This window comes from Talpa europaea (assembly GCF_964194135.1).
Source record: "Talpa europaea genome assembly, chromosome: 13".
NCBI lineage: Eukaryota > Metazoa > Chordata > Mammalia > Eulipotyphla > Talpidae > Talpa > Talpa europaea.
The window spans coordinates 61,397,952-61,424,015 of record NC_140080.1 but is presented as its reverse complement, the minus strand read 5'-3'; the positions used below and the strand labels follow the sequence as shown (position 1 = coordinate 61,424,015).

At 40.6% G+C, this 26,064-nt stretch overlaps 1 protein-coding gene and 1 pseudogene across 3 annotated transcripts in view; one reads left to right on the top strand and one right to left on the bottom strand.

Moving 5' to 3' along the window:
- LAMA3 (laminin subunit alpha 3) overlaps positions 1 to 22,043 on the bottom strand; it is a gene marked incomplete at both ends in the record, with an annotated part of 236,526 nt that extends 214,483 nt beyond the window's left edge. For both annotated transcript variants that reach the window (XM_084252823.1, XM_084252824.1), the window contains one exon: positions 21,756 to 22,043. In XM_084252823.1, coding sequence (XP_084108949.1) covers positions 21,756 to 22,043 — 288 coding nt within the window. The remainder of the gene's footprint in view (positions 1 to 21,755) is intronic.
- Positions 22,044 to 23,575: 1,532 nt separating this feature from the next.
- On the top strand, positions 23,576 to 24,566 carry LOC311183346 (phosphoglycerate kinase 1-like; annotated as a pseudogene). Its single transcript has one exon. The product of its transcript is annotated as a phosphoglycerate kinase 1-like (transcript).
- The last annotated feature ends 1,498 nt before the right edge of the window (positions 24,567 to 26,064 follow it).

Genomic DNA, 26,064 nt, shown 5'->3' with positions numbered 1-26,064 from the left:
AGGAATATAATAACTAAGGTAAGACATCTATACATTTACAAGCATTTTTTCCTTTCAAAGATTTTTATTTTTCCCATTTTTTTCCAGAGAGCATTTTACCAGATTAATTATTGGGCAAGAAAATTAAATTATTACTCTCAAAGTTTAGAAGATTTACACCTGGTCAGAAGCACTCTCTATCAATTTTAAAATAACAATAATAGTAATTAAAGAGAACATGTATAGAGCAGTGGGCACCATGCACCTCTAAGATTACTGACTACAGACAGGGAGCCTCTCTTTGCATCCTAGTCCTCACATAGAACTTGCACAGAGTAGGATGTAAAGAGCAGAATGGGGACCCTAAGATGGCTCAGCTCTATTTCACAGATAAGGACACACAGTGGAGAGGTTAACTCATTTTCCCAAGAATCACATAATTGGCAAATGGTAGAATTAGGACCTAAGTCCAGGACCCCAGAGATAGCATGTCAGCCACTATTCTGTAACTCTCTTCCCCCATCTAGCAGCTACAACACTGGTTTATTATCCACCCATAGATAGATAGTCAGCAACATACATTATTTCCTGTAATTAATCTTAAGTGGTAGCCTTAACAATTGCCTAAGATCTGTGATTCCAATGCATCTTTTATTTGGAATTATCTCTGATGATACCCTACTCATTCTGCTTCCCTAAATAAAACTGTTATAATATTCACTGGGTAAAGACATACCAGCTCAGTAGCCTTTACTAATTATGTTACCAAGACCAAGGGCTAATTACTAAAGTACAAACTTTGTGAACAATAAATAATTTTAAGGTACACATTTAAAAACTAGTAATTTCATGGGCAAGGGAGTGTCATAGTTATCCAGATTAAGGTCAAAATTGACATTTGGAAGGTGACTGATATAATAGATATATAAGCTAAATATAATTTCTGGTAGTGAACTTTGAGTAATAAAAATAAGCCAAGTCTTCTGTTAATTTCTGTATTGTGCCATCAGAAAAAAAGTCCTTGAAAGCAGAATCTATTAAAGTAATTTATCAAACCAATCGTGCCAAACATCGTGTTTTTTATAGATTAACTGTGCATATTAGCCAAGTTTACATGATACTCTTCTGTCATATGAAATAAGTTCTAACAAAGATTCACAAGCTTATGTTAAATAATAAGAAGCAAACTATAACAAATGTATACTTTCTTTTTGAAAAGAAAAATAATTTTTTTCTGAGAAATTAATTACATTTAAAAACTGATTCAAAAATTAATACTAAGAAGTCTGGCTTCTTTAAGTAACTTTTAAATGGTCACAGTGAGAATTTTTTTTATTCAAATGTTTTTATTCAATAATTCCTTCTTTTTCTTCTTGAAGTTTCAGTAATATTTTCACCCTTCATCTAAAATGTCATATGTATCACAAGCCAACTTATCGGAAGAATCAAAAAGAATTCAATAATACCCTGAAGAAAATTGAACTGTGGATTTAGAAATAAAAAAAAAAAAGTCTGAGTTTTAGAAATGCTAAAAACTCTATCCAACCTTCCAAATCATTTTTTTGAGCATCTCATGGAGATTTAATTCTAGGTAGAAATGTGCTACCTGAATGGTTAGACTTGAGGCTCAACAACTTTCTCAAGGAGGGCAAGGCAAGGCAATGGCCAGCCTCTAAAAGTTGGGCAATGGCACTAAGAAGCAGAGTTTTGTGAAAAGACAACCTTGTATCTATCTTTTTTTAACGTAATAATTGATACAGTTTTCAAAATATAACTCGTTGAGCAAAAGAGAAAAGAATCCATGGGGCTTCTGAGGCTGAAGATCATTGGGGCAGCCCTTTCTCCCTCACTACCACTGGGAGAAGCTATATTTGTTTTCCTGCAGCCTCCTCTTTCAACAGACATAGACTAATTTATTGATCTTTATGAATACACAAAGGGACTTCAGTCTCTAAATCTCAGTTACTTCTGATTCAACTCATGGCTTCCAGTAAGAATTGAAAATGAAAATTGAACAATAAATAAGAAGTTTTTTAAAGTAGGACAAAAAGCAGAGGCATCATATTTGGAATAAAGAAAATAAAGCTGTTGTCATTCATCATAGATGATAAAATTATTACATTAAAACCCCAGATGAATCTACAGACAAAAAACTTAGAAATAGGAGGAGAGTTTAGCAAGGTAGCTGACTATCAGAATAATATACAAAAGTCATTGCATTTTTGTGCAACAATAGCAAACAACTAGAAAAATGTGATTAAATGAAAACACCAGTTACAATAGCATCAAAGAACATCATATCTCTCAAAATAAATTTCACAAATCATAATTTAGACTCTATTCAGATAATTTTTTAAATCTAAATAAATGGAATATTATTTTCTTGAATAGGGAGATAATATCAAAAACTTGTCAATTTTCCCCCAGGATTGACCTCAAGAGTTAATTTTTTTAAAAGTCTCAATAGAAATTCTCCTGTTGAGAGCCCCTAATATTTATACAGAACAGTAAGGGACCAAGAAAAACCAGGACACTGCTAAAAAAAGGAGTCCAGGGGAGAAGTTTGCCCTTCAAAGTATTAGGGATTATTGTGAAGTTACTATACTTAAGACACAGCCAATAAGACAAACAGACCTATGGAATGGAACAGAACAGAGAGCCCAAAAATAGACCCATGCATTTTGGAAACCTTACTATATAACAGAGATCATACGTTGGATAAGTGGGAAAAGGAGGGGTAATCTATAATCATTGGAAAATAAAAATAATAAAATCATATTCCTACCCAAACCATAACAAAAATCAACTTCAGGACTTAACACCAGAAATAAAACTTTTAGAAATAAAATCTTTTAGTGGGAAATAAAGGTGAATACCTTTAAAATTTAGAGCAAGAGAAGAATTTTTAAACAAGATTCAGAAAGCACTCACTACAAAAGAGATAGACTTGACTACAACAAAATTTATTATTATCAGTTGATCAAAAACACTTTAAAGTAGAAAGAAAAACTGAAAGATAGTTACAATACATTAGAGACAACTAGTCTCCAGTCATGGAGGTGGAAGTTCTTTTCTTTCCTTGAATCCAGACTGACACTAGTTTCTTTGTTGTAGCAGAGGTGTCATTCTGTGATTTTTAAGCACAGGCCTTCAGAGGACTGGCAGACTCTCTTTCCTTCCTTTTGGAAGCCAGCCTCCAGGTAAGAAGCCCAACTACCCCCAGATCATCACATGAAAGAAAGCCCAAGCTACCAAAGGGATAGAACACATGGATGAGACTAAGGCACCTGACACCTTACATCCAGTACATCTGGGACAGTCCAGTACATATAGCAGTTAAATACAACTAAGTGAGCCACTCCGACTGACACCACATAGAGCAAAAAGAACTACCCAGCTGAGCCCAGTCACCCCACACAGTAGTGAAGAAAAAATATTGTAATTGTTTTAAGCCATTAAGTTTGAGGATGGTATGTTATGTAAGAATCAGTAACTGAACAAAGAACATAAAATCAACAAAGAATTCTCAGAAATATATACCAAACTCCTACAAATCAATAAAGTATAAATAGCTCAATAGGAAAAAATAGGCAAAAAATAGGACTAGGCATTTTGCAGAAGAGGAAACACATATGGTGATAAACTTTTGAAGAGACATTCAGCATAACCATCATTGGTGATTAGGCCAGACCATTCTGTAATGTTTTCTACCTACTCAATAGGCCAAAATTTAAAGTTTGAGTATAGCAAATGTTGGAAAGGATGTGGTAGGAGTGTGAATTGGTACAGTGCCTTTGGAAATTATTTTGGCACTATCTCCTAAATTTGAATAATCACATTTCCTATGTCCCAACTATTCTGTCTCAAGCCTATAACAAAAAAAGAAATTCTTGTAAAATCTTGATGACATCATGTTCAAGAATAGTGATAGCAGCATGTTCACCAAAGAAAAATCCTAGAAATATCTTAACTACATAGGACGATGAATGGATCAACTGCAGTAGATTCCCACAATAAATGAACATAGAAATAATAAGTATATGAATACATATAGCAATTTGGATTAACCTAAGTAGTATAACATTAAACAAAAAAAAAGATACTTTTTATAAAGCTAAGAACAACCAAAATGAAAAACATTTACATTTTAGGAAAATACATAGATATAATAAAAATCACATACAAAGGAAGCAAAGAAATAATAATGATTCAAATTGATGGCTACTCCAGATTGTGGGAGACAGAAGTATGGGAGGTGGGGAATCATATGCTTAGATGCAAGTTATCGCCAATACCCTACTTTTGGCTTTGGTAACAAGTTCATGGAAGTGTGTAATAGTATTTACACATCCATCCAAAGGCCTCCCTTGTGGCGCAAGGGGTTAAGACTCAACTTATGAAGCTATATGCAGCCTCTGTAACACAAGTTCGATCCCTAGCCAGAGAACTACCCACATGGTGCAGCAGACCTCTCCTGACTTGCCTGCTGCTCCTCTCAGCAGTGTATTTCAGTCAATCTGTCCGTTCTGTTCCCCACTCTGTCTCTGGTGAATCCTCTCACCGCCCCCCCACCTCTGGCCTGTACCCCAGTTCTTGTATGCAAGAGTCCATTTTCAGGGCATGAATCCTGTGTGCGATCTTTCAGGCCCCTCATAGGCAATCACAATGCCTGACTGGCAGGCCTCAGGGCTAAGGTGTCCTCCCAACACTAGACTTGGGCACATGGATTTGCAGTCAAGGGTGAGGCCCCCTGGACCACCAGGTGTACATCTGCCTCCTCAGCCTCTCCTTAGAGGCCTCCAGTGGAGGCACCTCCCTGGCACCTCCACCAAGATTCTCAGAGGCAAGGGTACTTTTCCTCCTCTGATCAAGTATTTTTCTATTTCTGCTTCCCTCCTTCTTCCCTCCAATCCCCTAGGTCTATAAAAACGCAGGACACTTTGTTTGAGACTCCTGGCTATGAGGTCGTTCTCCTGTTATCTGACCCCAGCCTGATGCTGATCCACAGGGAAAATGGAACAGTGGGGAGCTGGCACCTTTTCCTGGTGCCTCTTGCCTACATTGCAGAGTCAGTGATTAAGTTTTTGATTGTTGCTATCAGATTGGCTCTTTGACCTCCTCAAGAACTGGAAGCGCAGCAGCAGCTGGCAGAATGCTTTCTCTGATAATTGCTAATGTGGATTCTTACCAACTAAGGAAAAAACTGCTCCTGCAGACATTTGTGTACATACATTTGTGGCTAATATTCATGAACTCCTATTATTAACAAATACTTATTGACATCTACTATGTGCCAGTAACATAATATGGGGATATAATGGGCTGGAAAAATAGTTCTGAAGATGGCAGAGTAAGTCTGAGCCTTTAAGGAATATAACCTGTGCAAACTTCCTGAATGGTGTCGAGGAGCAGGGTTTGTGGCAGCATGACATGGTAGTCACTAATGAGGCTGTTGATGGACGGGTGTTGGTAAATGCTCATCATGCCTGGTTTTCTGTGCTTGCCATCGGGCAGGCATCTAAACTTCCGTCAAACTGGGTGTTTTGCTGAGCTGTCTTTCCACTCATCTGGTTGTGGGAATGTGTTTGGAAAATCACATAATTGCTTTTCCAGTGCAACCTCACCCGCTTTATCCAAATCTAACACGGGACTCTTTGATGTAGCTTGAAGAGTGCCTGGGCCAGGATGGAAAGCATTCTGGGCCATGAGTAACGTCACCGGATCCACAGGCAGGTCATGGCTTCTGCATGTCTTGGCTGTGTGGTTTTAGGCAAGGCACTTACCCTCTTTGAGTCTGCACTGCTTTGTCTTTAAGTTTCAAATACTTTGATGTACACCCAAGAGTGTTGCAAAGATTAAGTGAAATGTGAAGTTGAAGATCTCCTGTCCCTCCTCCCCCAGTGCTCAACCACTACGCCACCAGGGGAGGCCCTTAAGGATGGCTCTTAATATAGTCATCCCCAAAATTTACTCAACCAAGAGTCCTCCATCTATTTTGGAACTACATTCTGAATTATTAGATTGCAAAGTCTCAAAAACAAAGACCCCGGAATCTAAAAAGTCTCATATGGCACCTTCCATCCCTCACAGATAACACTCACATGCTGAATGCTTGCTTAAGACTGCTGACTGGGAGACTGATTTAGAGCTAAAGTTACTGCTATGGGATGAATATTTGTGTTCCAAGCTTCACAACATAAATGGACCAGAGCTTTTGTGAACGAGGCCACAGAGAGCTTTTACTCCTTGCACACATGAGGACACAGGGAAAAGACAGCCACCTCTGAATAGGAAGTGGGTTCTCGGCAGATATTGATTCTACCTGCATCTTTCTCTTGAAGTTACCAGCCTTCAGACCTGGGAGATATAAATTTCAGCTGTTTCCAAGCCACTGTGTCATATTGGTATGGCTGCCCAAATGGACCGGGACAGTTAGTGCATTCATTTTCTAGGAATGTCATAAGGAAGTACCAACAAACTGTGTGACTTAGAACAGAAGAGTGTTGTTTCATAGTTCTGGAAGCTAGAACTATGAAGTCAAAGTGTTGTTAGGACATGCTTCCTCTGAAACCTGTAGAAAGGAACTTTCCTTGCCTCTTCCAGCTTCTTGTAGCCCAATCCCGGGCATTTGTCTTGGCCACTGCATCAGACACTTCAACTTTGAAATGTAACACATCAAGGTCACACCTGTCTTTCAAAAGCAGGTTGTTGAAATTCAGCTACTTTTGTTCCAACTTCCATCAGGGTGTTACTCTATTAGAAAAATTCTGCGATGGTGTTGCCTTTTGAACATTATTTCAAAAAGCATCTATAGAGTTCCCTTAGGGGAGCCATAAAATGTAACCCTACCCTCAGGAAGCTCACTGATCTAACAAAGGTAAATACATGAAAATAAATGGTCCCGAGGTGGTGAGTGGAATCACAAGGCAGTACAAAGTTTGACTGGAACTTTGATGGGGGAGGAATTAGCTCTATGTGGCTGTATATCAAAATAGGCAAGAGCTTGAATTCTGCAGCCAAAGTGCCTGACTTCACCATGTTCTAGCAGCGTGATCCTGGAGGTATCATTCAAACTCTTTCTGCTTCAGATTCCTCATCTGTAAAATGAGCGACTGAGAATACCTCTACCAAAATTGTGAGGATTAAGAACTCAACATGTGTGAAGTATTTTATAATGGTGCCAAGGATCAGTAAACATGTTAAATTAATAAACTAATGCTCCCTCCATTAAGTGAGGGAGAAAAACCCATGGTTATTAGGCAGTCCTCCCTACTCACCATCCTCCCGCCCCTATTTGGTATCATTCCTGTACATAGAATATACAGTTTATGGTAAAATTTGAAAGTAATGGACAATTACTTTTCCCCCCACTTCTCACAGTTACTATGTACATAGATAATCTAATTAAAGCCCATATTTCTCACTAGCTATTACTCATTTACTAATTCCACATGTATTTGCAGAGCTGCTAGAATGGGAACACTACTGAGAAAATACAATATGCTCATCACATTGAGAAACTGGCAGGACATGTGGGGCTCAATGAGTTGGCTTTCCCGAGGGCAGGTTCCACCCTGTTGGCATGAAGGATGCAATCAGGCCCTACAAGCCCATCAAAACATCTCTTTTTTGTGAAGTAGAAAAGGACTCCCTGCCTCTGAGAAGATGCAGTCTTGCCCAGGCTGGATTTTAAGGGCCCCACATGCCCCTTTGTCAGGAGCCCTTGTAGACAGCAGAACCTTAGGCAGTTCCGTTGACTTAGACCCACTAGGCACCACTTACTAAATCTCTTCCCCCACTAGGCTAATGGTTCTAAAATGTTGAGCAAGAGTTAACACTTGTTTTATGAAAGCATAAACCAAAACCAGAAATAATTTTATGATCTGAGAGAATGTATTGTTGCCACCAAAATTAACCTTAAAAAAAACCTTATTGACATAGTACCAAATCAACTTAACATATTATACTATAGAGGCTATGAAAGTCTTCTTTATGTTTATGCGTTATTTGTCATGTCAAATACGTTCAGTACATAATGCACCATACATTTCATCGTTAAAAGAATTTTACTCAAAAATTTTAACTGATCATTATTACAAATCTTTTTTGTAGTTTACCATTTTAGAAGACTTACCTTAGAATTTTTTCACTCTATGAAAAATACATTCATTGAGCACTTTGTGCCAATAAGGAATATACTAAGTGCTTTTATACTCCCAATAAAGCTGTGAGATAAATACCACTATTGATTCTGTTTTATATACCCAGAAACTGAGATTAAGCAATTTGCCAAGGTCAGAGAGCTGATAGAGTTAAAACTCATACTCTGGTCTGATTGCAAAGTCAAAATTCTTTGCCATGAAATGAGAATAGTTTGATAATATGTAAAATGAGGTGACATTACAATTCCATCGAAGACATTCTCCTGCTCTTTCAAGAAAATTAGGCCTTGAAAAGAAACTTCATCTGGATCTTTTCAGATTGTCTCCATTATCTTTCTATCCACAGCATCTGGCATGGTGTTTGACAGGTAATAGCCATTTAATAGGTTTTGTGAACTCATTAATTGACTGATTAAAAGAAAAATAAAGTCACACAGATTGGAAAGGAATTGAAGGGAGAAATACATATATAGTAAGAGCTGGAGATAGTAATATCCCACTTTCAACAATGGGAACTTTTTCAAAAACTGAAATATAAATTTACTATGTGCTTTAGCAATTATACCCCTAAGAATCTACCCAAGAAAATGGAAAATACATGTCCACATAAAGATTTGTTTGCAAATATTCACAGAAGCATTGTTTATAAAAGCCCAAACCTGGAAGCAATACAAATGTCCATCAGTGGATAAAGAAATTGAGGTACAGTCATATAATGAAGTACTATTTTTTGCAACTAAAAATAAGCTACTAAATCATGCAACAATATGAATATATCTCAAAAACATTATGCTAAGTAAGAGAAATCAGACACAAAAGATCACATAAGTATGATTCCATTTACTTTAAATTTCTAGAAATAGCTAATCTTCAGAGACAGAAGTCAGACTAATGAATTTAGGTGTACACAGGCATAAGGAAACTTTGGACAGAAATATTCTAAAACTGGATTCTAGGGATAGTAACACAATCCTAGAAATTTACTAAAGTTTATGAATTCACACTTACAATGGAAGTATGTTTTGGTATTTAAATCATGCATCCATAAAGCTATTAAATGACACAAATATTTCATTCTAGTTTTGGTAAAAGATGTGAAGGAAACATCTAGTTTTCACATTCATGTGTGCACTAAAGATACACAACACTATCTTTCTACAGTGGATTATGTCCAGTCTTCTTACAAGTGAAGGTCTGAAAGTAATGACCAGCTTTGTCCTCTCCTTTTCCTATGACTGGATACACTAGGTCTTTGAAAAACACATCATTTCATTATAACATTGATGAGCAAACATCATTCAAGGACCTGTTTTGGTTTAAAGTCAGTTTTTGAGAACATAATGATGACAGTGAGATTTACTGTATATCCTTTTCTCAGATTAAATGACCCACAATGTCAATGGGACCAATAATTCCAAGCATTAAGTAAAATTGTGCAATACTAGTAATGAACATTTACAGTTCCAGCTACATACCAGCAACCATGAAGGCCTGTGAGCTCCAGGAATCTGTGACTTGTTAGAGAACAAATTCAAATTGCTGAGATTCTGGGATATCAAGCCGTGTTTCTTGACTCTCCAAAGGAAAGAAACTATGTTTGTCTTTTTCAAATGATTTATACATAAACTTGCATTGCTGAACTTTCGCTAATGTCCACAAAGAACAACTACTAAGAAAATCACTTTTGGAAAATGAATAATTTATCCTTAAATTGCTGACTGTAGTCATTTCTCTGAAGTCTCAAAATAACTCTTCTCATTAATAATTATTACAAATACATCAATGGGCATAGTAACTGTCTTAAACTTCCTAGTCCTCACTCAATATTTTCACATCAGTTTCACAAAGGAAACAGCCCTATTGTAGTGAACAAATGATTCTCTTTCACAATAGTTCTATAAACAGAGTTTTTCTGAAGTTGAGTTTCCTGTTTATGGTCATTAGTCCAAGTTACACAAACACACGACTGAGGCTTCTCTGTGGCTTAGAGAAAGCACACTCACCCTCAGCCTCAACTCACATGTGCATTTCAACATCACTCAGGTTAAACACATATGTCTATACATAAATTGAAGTGCGATGAGGCAAAAGATGTATTGAATTATCAATGAACAAAACAGAGACCGTATGTTAGGTAAATATATGTTTCCCCGATATTCAACAGGAGAGCATTCCTGTGAAACCTTTCGTAAGCTTACAGGGAGTAAAGCAAAGACACAATCACCAATAATTCTTATAGGGAAATATTGGCTCATTCCCAGGCCCAAGAAATAACCTACCAAATCATAACACATAAGACCTAAAATAACATTAGCATTTCATAAAAGTAGAAACACTAAGACAAATACACCATCTATATAAAGTAGTTCACGGAAGGAGCTCAGCGCTGCTTCAAAAAAGGCTGCTGCAAAACAAACGGAGTACCACTTTCCCTAATCACCCATATCATAAAGGTAAAAATCCTCTTTGGTTTTTCTTCAGTAACCAAAAACAGGTAATGTAGGTCTTTCATAAAAGCAAAGTGGCTAACACAAACTTTCAAAAAGTGGAGTTACCTGTATGCGTGTTTTATGCCTTGTGATTATAGCATTTAGTCAAGCTAAGCCACATACAAGGTTAAATTTTTGTTAGTCTTCCACTTTCATCACATCATTGCTTCTATGAGATGTCTTCATAAGTAATGTTATCTTTAGATTTAACAAGTAAAGTATACATTAAAAATTAAAGCACAGGGGGGCGGAGCAACATGGCGGCGAGGAGACGCTGCGAGTAAGATCTCTCATTAAAAAAAGTTAATAGGGAGGAAAAGCGGCAGGTCTCAGTGAGAACTGGGACACGGAAGATAAACGGGTGACTCCAGCAAACTTCCCGAAGAAGAAAGTGGCCATAAAAGAGGACTAGAAGGGAGGGAAGCGCAGAACCCTGCTCCCCTCCCCCGCCCACAGAGGCGGCACTCTCCGACCGGCAGAGAGGAGGGAAACAACAAACCAAAACGGCCAACAAGAACAAAGGATGCAGCAAGCGGGACTGTGAGTGGAAAGGAACTATTGCAGCCCCCACACCCCGTGAACGGGAGCTGAGGCGAACCCTGCAGGATTCGCCGCAGCGGTGAGCGAACAGCTCCGGGCGCCATTAGAGAAGAACAAAGACCCCGGGAGACGCGCACACAGCCCAGGCTGCCGGTAAGCTGGCGCGGAAAAGCAGCGCGCTTGGCGCACTTGAAAAGCAAATGCAGACCTGGATCGCGGCTGCCCAGGTACCCGCGCCTGCGACCTAGGCTTGCGGGGAGGCGCGGAGGTCCTCACTGAGGTGAAGGTCCCTCCCTGAGTGAGCAGGAACCAGGCGCCCAGGCACGGGAGCGGTGCAAAAGGCGCCATTCCCGTGCCACTGAACTGGGCTACAGCCCACGTCCTGGAACTGAGGGCTTTGAACTGAGACCCGGGGCACGAAAATTCGGGGCGTGGGTTCTCCACGACGGTGGGCCACAAGGCAGACACAGCACCCCAAAGCTGTTGAGGTGTACCCTACCATTCCCGCTCTGTTCCCTGTCCCACGGGGTGGGGGGAGGCAAAAAACAGCCCCCCAAGGACAATAGGAGAGATCTCTGGCGCCACCTAGCGACCAGGAAAAAAAAAGTCACTAACACCCCATAGAACAGGAAATTTCTTAAGACTGCTTGAAAAAGTACAGAAGGCTTCTGGAGGACCCAGTGGCCAGCCAGGAAGTTAGCCCACACCAGGCCCCTTCCGACCAGCAGTCTGAGCCCACAGAGGGAGCAGGCACCCACGTCCAGGGCAGACCAGGTGCGCAGAAGAGTGTGCCTGAAACCGGAGGCGCAGGGACTGCATCCCGCTTCGCTATTTTAGAACAGGGACATTTCTTCAGTAAAAACTGCCTAAAACCAGCAGAAAGCTCCCCCAGAAGACAGAGATGGCTCCTGGAAGAGCCAGAGGGGAGCGGAGAAGTTCACCCAAGATGCCAGTCAGTCCGAGCAACACAGTGTCCCAACGCATACGACAAATTAGAAAACAGACAGTAGGGAGTAGAAGAACCACACGCAACCTAACAACTCCTCAGGAAAGAAGCACACCACAAAAAGAAAACCACTCCCCAGATTGCAACGACAGCAACTTAGAAGAACTTCTGAGCCTTCCAGAAAGAGAATTTAAAATTGCCATGATTAAAAAAGTGATAGATCAGAAGAAGGAAATTGAGTCCCTAAAGAGGGAAGTAAAAGAAATGCAGGAGATCAAAGAATTAATGGAGGAACTAAAGAACTCTGGGAAAAGCAATGAAAGCAGAATAGGTGAAATGGAAGAGCGAATAAGTACTCTTGAAGACACAGAAATAAAAAGAACCAAAACAGAAAAGGAAAGAGAAGTACGAAGGAAAAAGAATGAAGAAAGACTTCGGGAACTAACTATCTGACTCCATGAGGAAAGGAAATATAAGAGTTATAGGAATTCCAGAAGGAGAGGAGAGAGATGTAGGAACAGAGAAAATATTCATGGATATAATTGAAGAGAACTTCCCAAATGCGAAGAAGGAGCTGAAAATTGATATACAAGAAGCAAGAAGAACACCAAACTTCCATGACAAAATGAAAAACACAGCAAGACACATAATAGTAAAGCTCCCAAGAATCCAGGACAAGGAAAAAATAATGAAGCTGACAAGAGGGAAGAAACAGATAACATTCAAAGGAAAACCAATCAGGCTAACATCAGACTTCTCTGAAGAAACACTACGGGCAAGGAGAGAGTGGAGGGACATAGTCAACAGACTCCAAGAAAACAGATGCCAACCAAGAATACTCTATCCCGCAAAGCTCTCTTTCCTCCATGAAGAAAGAATATGGACCTTCCCAGACAAAGAGAAACTCTGGAATTTCATTACGACTAAACCCCCACTCCAAAAAATACTACAAGGAATCCTAAAGCCAGAACCTCAGAGGGACGAATAACAACGAAAGAAGACCAAAAAAAAAAAAAAGTTATTAAAAGAATAAATAAATAAAATCAAAGGAAAGACAAACATAATGGCAAATACAGATGCTAACATATCAATATTAACTCTAAATGTAAATGGACTAAACTCTTCAATAAAAAGACAAAGAGTTGCAGCCTGGATTAAGAAACAAAACCCAACCTTTTGCTGTCTCCAGGAAACACATTTAGCTACAAAAGATAAAAATAGGCTCAAAGTCAAAGGATGGAAAACAATCCTACAAGCAAATGGGCCAAAAAAGAAAGCAGGAACAGCTATACTTATATCAGATAAAACAGACTTCAAACTCAAAAAAATAAAAAGAGACCCCAATGGTCACTACATTATGATTAAGGGGACAATACTTCAAGAAGAAATAACACTCATTAACATATACTCACCGAACAAAAGAGCACCAAAATATATCAGACAACTGTTGTCCTCTCTGAAAACAGACATCAGAGAAAACACGTAGTGGGAGACTTCAACACACCACTATCAACAATGGATAGATCAACAAGACAAAAAATAAGTAAAGAAACTAAAGCTCTAAATAAGGACCTAGAGCATTTGGGCTTAACAGACATCTATAGAACACTAAACCCCAAAAAAACGGAGTACACATTTTTCTCAAGCGCACACGGATCATTCTCCAGGATCGATCACATACTGGGGCACAAGACAAACATCAACAGATACACCAAGATTGAAATCATACCAACCATCTTTTCTGACCGCGAAGGCATCAAACTAGAAATAAATCATAAAAAGAAGGCAAGGAACTATCCTACCTCACAGAGATTAAAAGCCACACTATTGGAAGACCACTGGACTAACGAGGAGATCAAAGAAGAAATTAAAAAATTCTTTGAATTGAATGACAAGGAGGACACCAATATCCTAAATGTATGGGATGCAGCAAAAGCAGTTATAAGAGGAAAATATATAGCAATAGAGGCTCACATCAAAAAACAAGAAAGAACTCAAAGAAACAACCTAATCTCGAAGCTCAAAGATCTAGAAAAAGAAGAACAAAAAAAAACCCAAAACCAGTAGAAGAAAAGAAATAATAAAAACCAAAGCAAAAATAAATGAAATCGAAACTAAAAAAACAATCCAAAAGATCAATGAAACCAAGAGCTGGTTCTTTGAAAAAATAAATAAAATAGACAAACCCCTAGCCAGGCTCACAAAGGAAAAAAGGGAGAAAGCACAAATACACAGGATCATAAATGAAAGAGGAGAAATCACAACGGACACAGCAGAAATCAAAAGAATAATCAGTAACTACTATGAACAGTTATATGGAAACAAGTTCAACAATCTAGAGGAGATGGACAAATTCCTACAACTCTACAATCACCCAAAGCTAGATAAAGAAGAAATAGAACACCTAAACAGACCAATTACAAGCAGCGAAATTGAAATGGTAATCAAAAACCTCCCCAAAAACAAAAGCCCAGGACCTGATGGATTTACAAATGAATTCTACCAAACATTCAGAGATGAATTAGTGCCTATCCTTCACAAACTCTTCCAAAAAATTGAGAAGGAAGGGACAATACCAAACACGTTCTATGAAGCCAATATTACACTAATACCAAAACCGAATGAGGACAACACAAAAAAGGAAAATTATAGGCCAATCTCCCTAATGAACACTGATGCAAAAATCCTCAATAAAATTTTAGCTATCAGAATCCAACAATGTATCCATAAGATAATTCACCACGACCAAGTTGGATTCATTCCAGGGGTACAAGGATGGTTTAACATCTGAAAATCAATCAACGTTATCCAACACATCAACAAAAAGAAATATAAAAACCATATGATAATATCAATAGATGCTGAGAAAGCTTTCGACAAAGTGCAACACCCATTCATGATAAAAGCCCTTGAAATTCTTGGGATATAAGGAACATACCTCAACATCATAAAGGCCATCTATGACAAGCCAACAGCCAGTATCATTCTCAATGGTGAAAAGCTGAAAGCAATTCCATTAAGATCTGGAACAAGACAAGGATGTCCACTCTCACCACTGCTTTTCAATATAATACTAGAAGTCCTAGCCAGAGCAATAAGACAAGAGAAAGACATCCAAGGAATCCAAATAGGAAAAGAAGAAGTCAAACTATCACTATTTGCAGATGATATGATAATATACATAGAGAACCCCAAAATCTCCACAGAAAAACTAATTCAACTCATCAATCAATTCAGTAAAGTGGCAGGATACAAAATCAACACACAAAAGTCAGTAGCCTTCCTATACACAAACAATAAATCTGAAGAAGAAGAAATCAAAAAAACCACCCCTTTTATTATCGAAACAAATAAAATCAAATATTTGGGAATAAATCTAACAAAAGAGGTAAAGGACCTATACAAAGAAAACTATAAAACACTGTTAAAAGAAATAGAAGAAGACACAAAGAAATGGAAAGACATCCCCTCCTCATGGATTGGAAGATTAAACATTATTAAAATGGCCATCCTACCAAAAGCAATCTACAGATTCAATGCTATTCCAATCAAAATCTCAATGGCATTCTTCAAAGAAATAGAACAATTATTGATGAAATTCATATGGAATCACCAAAAACCCCGAATAGCCAAAGCTCTACTGAAAAAAAAAAGAAGGAAATGGAGGCATCACACTCCCAGACTTCAAACTATACTACAAAGCCATAATCATCAAAACTGCATGGTATTGGAACAAGAACAGACATACAGACCAATGGAATCGAATAGAAAATCCAGAAATAAACCCACAGATTTATGGTCAACTAATCTTTGACAAAGGAGCAAAGACTATGCATTGGAGCAAAGAAAGTTTGTTCAATAAATGGTGCTGGGAAAACTGGGTCGCTACATGCAAAAGAATGAAGCTTGACCACTACCTCACACCATACACAAAAATCAACTCAAAATGGATTAAAGAACTAGACATAAGACCTGAAACCATAAAATACATAGAAGGAAATATAGGCGAAACACTACGGGATTTGCACATCAAAGACATCTTTACAGACACATCACCCAAAGCAGTGATAGTGAAGACAAAGATAAACAGCTGGGACTACATCAAATTAAAGAGCTTTTGCACAGCAAAAGAGACAATAACAAAAACAAAGAGAAACCCCACCAACTGGGAGAACATTTTTGCACCCAACACTAATGATAAAGGACTGATCACAAAAATCTGCAAAGAGCTGATGAGACTCAGCAACAACAAAGAAAATAATCCAGTCAAAAAATGGGCAGAAGAGCTAAAAAGAAACTTCTCTGAAGAGGAAATGCAAATGGCCAACAGACATATGAAAAAATGTTCAACATCACTTGTAATCAGGGAAATGCAAATCAAAACTACCATGAGATACCATCTCACACCAGTGAGAATGGCACATATTAAAAAAACTAGCAACAACAAATGTTGGCGAGGGTGTGGAGAAAAAGGAACTCTTCTGCACTGTTGGTGGGAGTGCAAACTGGTCCAACCACTATGGAGAGCTGTGTGGAGATTTCTGGACCTACTAAACATAGAGCTTCCATATGATCCAGCAATTCCACTCCTAGGTATTTACCCAAAGGACACAGAAACATTAATTCCAAAGAGCACCTGCACCCCTATGTTTATAGCAGCACTGTTTACAATAGCTAAGCTTTGGAAACAACCCAAATGCCCAAAAATAGATGACTGGATCAAGAAGATGTGGTACATATATACCATGGAATATTACTCAGCATTCAAAAAAGATAAACACATGCAATTTGCAGCAACATGGATGGCGCTGGAAGGAATCATGCTCAGCGAAATAAGCCAAAAAGAAAAAGAAAAATACCGGATGGTCTCACTCATAGCAGGAATCTAGAAAACTTAAATAAGGGACCAGGAAAATGAATATAAGAAAGTGAAAATCAAAATCAACAAAAAACTATGAACCAGAGACACTTTTGGGGGGGTGGGGGGTGGGAGGGGAAGGATTGGGGTCAGAATGGGGCGTTTGCAATTGTATGGGGGAATATAAAAATAAAATTTATTATTTAAAAAAAATTAAAGCACAAAGTGTGATTATATTTCACTTATAATTACTTTCCAACAGAATAGAATTAATTTGCACTTTTCTTGTCTACTCTTTACATTAACTTCTCTACAGTCATTAACTATACCTTCACTCTACCACTCTTTCTCCCCCCCCAGTGGTTTATTTTTTATCATTTTTTTTTTACTTTGTCTAGAATTTTTTTTTTGTAAATTTTTTTTTTAATTTTATTTTTATATTCCCCATACAATTGCACAGTGGGCTGCGCACAGCTTCACAGTGCAGTTCTCAACCCCCTGCGCCACCAGGGAGGCCCATATTCTTGTTTCTTAGTATCTGTTACTCAGACACTAAGTGTCTGAGAGCTGTGTGTTTCAGAGACACTGATAGTATAGGTGGCTTCATTTAATATTTTCCAACCACCTATACTATTCCAGGTTTTGTATTAAGCATCTTAGATACAGATGTGGACAAGACAATCAGTGTCTCTGAAGCACACAGCTCTCTGACACTTAGTGTCTGAGTAACAGATACTAAGAAACAAGAATATGGGCCTCCCTGGTGGCGCAGGGGGTTGAGCACTGCACTGTGAAGCTGTCCGCAGCCCACTGTGAAGCTGTTCTCAGCCTCTGTGGCCTGGGTTAAATTCCTGCCAGCTGGCGAGAATCCCACATGGCCAGGCAAACCTCTCCTGTCTGGCCCGCTGTCCCCCTCAGCAGTGTATTTCGTCAGTCTGCCTGTTTTATTCCCTGCTCTGTCTCTGGTGAATCCTCTCACCCTCCCGTGCATCTGGCCTGTACCCCGGTTCTTGTATAAATAAATAAAAATCTTTAAAAAAAAAAAGAATATAAAATCTTATTTAATGAACCTTCAGACCAGAGGAAGCACAGTGAACATTTTTCACACAACAAACAAAATTTGGACTTTTTAAATGCCCTGCCGGTTTATCCATGTTACCATTGAAAAAGCAGCATAGCTGTTATAGACTCACAACTATAAACCTATGTTTTCTTCTAAGACATGATATTTTATTCACTTTTTAAATTGTTTTGCAAAATCCTTTCAGCCTGACATTCTAAATCCTGGCTGTCCCCCAAAGATTTGTTTTTAGAAAGCTTGACAAAATGGAACTATTTTGATTCTTGTCCATTTTCCATCTTGAGCTGTGCATGAGCAGACTCAAGATGGTCATCACTCAGGTACAACAAGCTGATTAATCATAACCTCTCCTTCCTTCTCCCGCCACCTCCCATCACCCCTCACTTTTCTGAGAGGCAGGTCTGTACGTGCTGGTGCCTATACTGGACTAGCTCCGGTGTCTAACAGCTGGGCCTCTGGAACGTGGCTTCCCCTTCTTGGCCCCAACAAGCTTCTCTCATCCTTAGATGAAAACCTACCACATGAGCAATCAGAGTCTCCGCCCTCAACTGTGAAGTACAATACATTATTCAGCAGATCTTTTATACACCTCTTATTTTCAGGGAAGAATAAGATTTAATACCAGATAGCACTCTTCTGCAAACCTGGCCTAGAAACACGCTCTGCTTAGTGACCTTCAGATAGCCACTTCCTGTTCTATCTATGACTGTGAACCAGGTTTGGTGACCTCTTCTGGAACCTCAATCAGGACAGGAAATATAACTTTTCTGGACCTTCAAAACAGTGGTGTCAACCTATGAACACTCAATAAAATATAGTTAAGGCAGAGAATACTTAGTCCCAGGCCTTGCACATTTGTTCTCCCATGCTTTCCAGGCCAAGGCCTCACCTACAACCATGCTCTGCCAGACCCCCAGTCAGGCCAAGAAGCATCCTAGCTTGAACTCCCTCTTTGTATTTATTGGAGCTGGCATTACCAGAGCAATGCTACACATCATGAGCCTGGCTTTGTTCAATCCAGGTGTCAGTTGGGATAGAAAGAATAATCAGAACCCTGAAGAAAAACTGGTTCCCAACGATCAATACAAGTTCTACTTGGTGAGCGCACATGACAGCAAAATGAAGAAAGGTGTCCATTGACAGTAAAATGCAGACTTCCAAATGAAATATTTTCCCATAAAGCTGCTTAAAATGAAGATCTTACGAAAGGCATCTGCACAATTTTCCAGTTACCCAGGAAATAGTTTCCCTCTAAATGCACGAAATCATGTTGGTGTGTTGTGGCAAGGGTTACATTGATAAATAAATATGTGAAATTTGGTGAAAAAGTACCAGTTGGAAAATGAGGGTTGGCCCATTCCTAGGCAAATCTGGGAGAGAGGAGACAGTTGAAAATTCTTTGGATCGCTTCATCTTGCATCTGCTCTCCCCATAATTGAAACAGTTGTTGCCAAAGTTGGATGTGCCAGGTGATCCAGTGAGGAGTGAGAAGGGAAGATAACATTTTCATTTATGTTTATTCTACTTAAAAATGAATAAATTCTGTTTTACAGATTTACAGATTGCTTTTAGGGGCCTCCATCCAGACCACAAGTCAGCTGGACAAAGTGACCAGTGGTCCTGAGTGTCTGTCGAAGAGGAGCGTTCCAGCAGGCTATCATCTGACCATGACACATGAGTTACTGGCATGTGCCTGGCTGAATAGACATGTGGATTCTAGTCTCCTAAATAACAGAATAGCTCCACCTTGTACTGAAATAGGGAGTGACAGTGAAATTCTTTTGACTACCCAGGTTCCCTAGTTATGTCATGGTAAAGTACTTAAAAGACCTTTTAAATTTAAAGAATTACACTTTTTCACAAAAATTCCAAATTTGTTAACCCCTTCTAAGATGAAAAATGGCCATCAGTAATGTATTACCTAATAGCTATTGGCAAAATAATGTAGGTATTTATGTCCCATCAAAGTAAAGGTGTTGTTTAACAATGTGTAGAAAAATAAATGCAGTTCTAAATATATGCTTAGAAAGGAATATTTTTGGAAAATAGGTGTTTAGAAGTGTTTCATTTTTTTTTTGCTAAATAAAGAATTGTGTTACTCTGAAAGCTGTCATATTTGCACATTTTAAAAACATGGAAACATTTTCTAATAATTTAATATTTTCAAAATAAGACATACAGCAAGTTTTGAATCATTTGTTTAAAACATTAAAAAGCAACACCTCCCTACCAGGAAGTACTGAGTGCCACTTGCAAAGGGAACATCTATTGGCCAAGTTTCGACTTCTTAGAAATGTTAACATAATTGAAGGATAGGTGGAAATATAAGTACTGTGATTTAGTGAACTCAGCACAAGACCTGTACAATCACACAGAGTTCCATTTTCATTAAGGCCCCTCACTTAATTTCAAGCTTTGCAATCACCATTGTGAAAATCTTAATAATTTTTAACAAGGAGATACACATTTTCACTTTGTACTGGACTCTGTAAATTATGAAGCTGGTTCTGGAACTCAGGTGTCAATGCATTTCTTCCATTTGAATCTACATACTTTTGATGTACTTTTTCAAATATGAAAACCGCTAAATTCAAGTATTAACAGAAAACCAATTTTGAATTGTATCAAAAGTGCTAAACTAAATTATATGTATATAATTTATAAATAAATAAGCACATCTTAGCACTGAATGTTCAACAACTTGTCATTTATGGAGGTACATAGTCAAAAAAAGTTCCTAAAACACTGATGGAGATTCTCAATGATAATCTTTGCCTTTTGGAGTCCAAGTTCCAAATATACTCCTTCTTCCATCAACACTCTCCTAATGTTCAGCTGTACTCCCTAAGAGAGGGAGGGAGGCTTAGTATAAAGGGGATTTGACATCAGAATTGGGTTCATAGCTGCCCTACTCCAAGAGGTAAGCATATTTCTTAACCTGCTGACCTCATCCAGTTCCCAGCATTGCTGTGAGGATCCTGTATAAGGGCCTGGAACACTTCCAAATGCTGATGAAGCACCAGTGACACTATCATTTACATCAGGTGTTGTTGGTAAGAGTCTCTGCTAGGTTCTGAGCACTCTGTCTTTGATCACGTCAAGTTTCACGGACCCAAAGACTGAATGGTGACACTTTAGGCAGTCTAGTGAAGTGCATCTTTTCGGTGATATCACAGTGATACTCTTGAAACAACCAAAAAGTTCTCTCCTACGAGAACCAGGGAAGTTAACAGCTACCAAGTTTTCTCCTCCGAGTAAGGTGGAGAGATGGAAGGGCCTCCAAGCAGACACTGGCGAAGTCTGGCGGGGACTCAAGGCCTGGTCCGGCGCTACCTGGGTGGTGCAGGCTGAACCCCACCCGAGTTCTACGCATTCCTGGAGCGCAGCTTCCGACTTTCTTCCCTACTCGCCCAAACCTGACCTCAGCCTCCGCTCACCTGTGGTGTTTTACCCATCTGCGCCTTCGGCGGCGCACTGGCAAGGGAGATGCTCGCACGGGATCGAGCCTGGGTCGTTGCGCCCAACGCCCGGGGCAGCGCGCCTGTGCGCGGGTGGGGAATTTCTCCAGGTCGCCCGCGGTGATTAGCGCGCTCGGGGAATGGGTCAAGCCTTTCGCCCCGTCGCTGACCCGCGCGGGGAGCAAGCTCACCCCCTTGGCGCCCAGCACGTCCCTCTCCCGTGTTCTCTCCGAGGACCTTACCTGAATAGCTTGGCCACGGCCAGGGGCGATGGGCCCCCCCACCAACTTGCAGTAGAGCTCGGGTCGGGGCCGCGCGCCGTCGGGCGCCCGCTCCCCGCAGGTGGCGGTGGCCCAAATCCTCGCGGCCTCCGCCAAGTTGAAGTAAGGAGGGAGCAGGCTGAGCCGGGCCGCGGAGCGGGTGTTCCGAGCGGCTGCGAACTCGGCAGGGAGCGGCAGCATTAGTAGCAACAGCAGCAGCAGCAGCACTGGCCCAGGTGCCAAGCCCGGAGCCCGCGCGGCCGCCGCCATCCTGCCGCGCACCGCCCTCCCGCCCAGCTGCTCGCGGCACCGCTCGTGAGGCGCGCCGGGCTCGGTGGCAAGAGCCTGGTTCCACAGACGAGCGCAGCCCGGAGTGTGGGCGGCGGCGGATCCGCGCCCCCGCCCCACGTGCGGGGAGCCGGAGGCGTGAGGCGGCTCCTGGTCTGGAACCTGACGCGGCTGGGGCTGGAACGGGCACCCGCCGGATCAGGAACTGACAGCACCAGCCTCGGGCCAGCAGACGTCGACTCCTGCAATTGCGCTGCGCACTAGGAACTTCGCGGGCGGGGACGGCAAAAGGCGTTCCCAAGTTCCCACCCTGGAGGCTAAACCTGGGGGCCCGGAGAGCCCCACCTGCCCATCGCCAGGGCAGACAGCAGATTATTTCTCCTCTCCAGATAGTCACTCTTTCGGACAAGTCAGAAAATGCCACTTCGGACCTCCAACAGGGGTGAGAGTTAGCAGAAGACAGGGGATACTGCCACTGCCTGTTGAGCTTACATCAAAGACGTTGTGCTTTCCCAGACAAGTCTCACTTGTCAAAAGACAATCCCCACCCCTTCTCGAACCCCGAGCGCCAACGATATCCGCGGCACTGCATTTGATTCTGATGAGGTTAGAATCAAAAGGAGCTCTCTCCGGGAACTGGGAGTGGCAGAAGGAAGACATTCAAAAGACAGCCAAGGAGTGCAAGTTGTAGTTTGCCAAACTGGAAAGGTACCTTGGCGGAAATCCTTCAGATGCATAATCTGCTACGTTTTATGATAAACTGAAAGATGTGGAGTGAATGGCTGAGTCTGTTAGTGTACCCAGAGCTCCCACGCAGGCCAGACCTGGGCCTTGGTCTTGTAAGCAGGACCTCTCACCAAAACACCCCACTCGAGGTTGTCAGTGCTACTGTCCAGGATGGACAAAAATGCTCCTGAGGAAGTAAAACTGGAAGAGTTTTGAAGAATGGAAGAGGAGAAAAGAGGGACAGTAAGTGCTGTAAGAGCATTACTTCAACAAAAATTGAGACACAGGCATAAAAATGGTACAGATGAAAGGAGAGAGAACTCATCTGTATATTTAGTAAATACATGTTGCAGGAGGGGTTATGTTAAGGTGGAAAGAAGTGTTCATCTTCTGTCTGTTCTTCAAAAATAAAAAGGGAGGGAAAATAATTTGTGAGCATAAAAAGGAGAATCCATAAAGACTGCTCTATTAAATAAAGATTCCACGTGCCCCCTCAGCGCACCTAGGCACTGTCTCTGCTGTCTGACACCCCAGGCATCTAGCACAGTGGCATTGCCAAGATGTTGTTTCCCAACAAAGCTGTCTCTGCACAGGTTGAGCACAAAGGGAAAGCAGGTCTTCATGAAAGTGGACTTCAGTGTTTCTGTGCAGAACAACCAGAAGATTGAAGCTGCCAGCCCCAGACACCAAATTCTGCTTGGACAATGGATCCATGTCAGTTGCTGTTATGAGCCACCACTCAGGGGTGATGACATGGGGTGTTGGGGGGCGGGCCTGCTGGTGTCTCCATGCCTAAAAAGTACTCCTTACAGCAAGTTGCTGTAGAACTCAAATCTTTGCTAGGCGAGGTTGTTTTGTTCTGTGTGGGCCCAGAAGTGGAGAAAAGTGTGTTGACCCTACTGCTGTGTCTGTCATCCTGCTGGAGAAACTCTGCTTTTATGTGGAGGAAGTAGGGAAGGGAAAAGATGCTTCTGGGAACAAGGTTAAAGCTGCACCAGCTGAAATAGAACCCTTCCAAGCATCACTTTCCAAGGTAGGGGATGTCTATATCAATGATGCTTTTGGCACCATTCACCGACCCCACAGCCCACTTATTGGTGGGAGTCAAGCTGCCACAGGAGACTGGAGGTTTTTTGATGAAGAAGGAGCTGAACTATTTTGCCAAGGCCTTTAAGGGCCCAGAAAAACCCTCTCTGGCCATCCTAGGCAGAGCTAAACTTGCAGACAAGATTCAGCTGACTAATAAGATGCTAAACAAAGTCTCAACAACATGAAGTTTGGCACCTCTCTGTTTGATGAAAAAGGAACCAAGATTGGCAAAGACTTGATGTCCAAAGCTTGGAAGAATGGTGTGTGAAGATTGCCTTTCCTGCTTTAGTTTGTCCTTGCTGATAAATTTGATAAGAATGCCAAGACAATGGCCAAGCCATAGTGGCCTCTGACATACCTGCTGGTTGGGTGGGCTTGCAGTGTGGTCCTGAGAATACCAAGAACTGTATTGACCCTATTGTTCCATCTAAGCAGATTGTGTGAAATGGACCTGTGGCTATATTTGAATGGGAAGCTTTTGCCCAAGGCCAAAGCCAGAGAGGCTGCATCTCCATTGTTTTTTGGGGAGACACTGCTACTTGCTGTGCTAAATGGAATACAAAGGATAAAGTCAGCCTGTGAGCTCTGAGGGCAGAGCCAGTTTAGAACTCCTCAAAGGTAAAATCCTTACCTGGGGTAAAGCCTCTCAGCAGTGGTTGGTACTTCCTGCCTTTTGGTTCCTGTGCATAGCCCCGAAGTCACTTCTGCATGTCTGCTTGGCATTAGGTAAAGTCATCCCCCAGTTTTCACAAGATTCAGGTAGTGACCAAGAGATGCTTCACCAGGAACACTTAAACAGTGACAGTGTCTCAGCTCATCTTTACTATGCCCTGGATTTACCTACACTTTTCAAGATCCCATTTGAATGTCTTAGTGACTAAGCCATTATGTATACTAGAGGGCATGTATTTTTATTTTGCCTGTTAGAAGAAAGTGAGCTGGGCTAGCTTAGTTCTTGTTTTGAAGTATCAATAGTTATTCTGATTAGCTTTGTCATTGTTTCACAAGCAGATGAAATTCCAGTTATAGGGAGAGAGGAATATGAAATTGGTGGGCTAGTAAATAACAACTATCCATTGAAACCAAAAAAAACAAAACAAAACTGCACACACAAAAACTATAATAAAAGTTTGTACATCAAAAAACACCATAACAAAACAAAAATGGAACGCTAATGAGGAAGGAGAAAGTTTATACCATAAATGATACGGGATTAATGATTTTAATGTATGAACTGCTTTTACAAAGCAATTAGGAAAAGTTGAACACTTAAGGCTAAAAAATCTAGTACAGTGCATAGAAAACAAAATTTTCCCATGTTGCTGCAAAGGGCATGAGTTTATCTTTTTTGGTTGCTGAGTAGTATTCCAGGGATTATGCTCAGTGAAATAAGTCAGAAGGAAAAGGAAAAATGTCAGATGGTTTCACTTATAGGAGGAATGTAGGGAAACCAAAAAGGGGCCAGGAAAAAGAAATAATTATAATAAATTTATTTTTTTAATTTATTTAATAATGTATTCATTTTTAAAATGAATTTATTTATTTATACAAGCACTGGGTATAGTCAGAAGTGCAGGAGGGTGAGAGAATTCACCAGAGCCAGAATGGGGAGCAGAACAGGCAGACTGATGAAGAAGTACACTGCTGAGGGGAGCAGCTGGCGGCAGGAGAGGTCTGCGTGCCAGGGATTGAACCCGCGCTGCAATGGCTGCCCGCAGCCCAGCACTCAACCATTGCGCCACCAGGGGAAGCCCAATTATAATAAATTTAAAAAACAAAATTAAGGGCCTCCCCTGGTGGGGCAGTGGTTAAGAACCGGGTTGCGAGGCTGCCCATAGCCTCTGCAGCGCCAGTTCAATCCCCGGCCACCAGCGAGGGTCCCACAAAAAAAAAAAATAAATAAATAAATAAATAAAATAATTTAACAGGCAACTATTAATCAGAGACACACTGCAGGGGGCGGGAAAGGGAGAAGGATCAATACAGGAGAGGGATTATGTCCTTACACAAGGGACTATGGTGATGGTGCACGGGTGAATTGGTGGTGGGAATTTCACAGAGACTACACCTGAAAGGAGAAGGCATGCATTGTACAAAAAGGAAAAATGATGTAAAAAATATATACATAAATTAAAAAAATTTTAAAAGAAAACAAAATTTTTCAAACTAACAGACATGAATTTTTTTT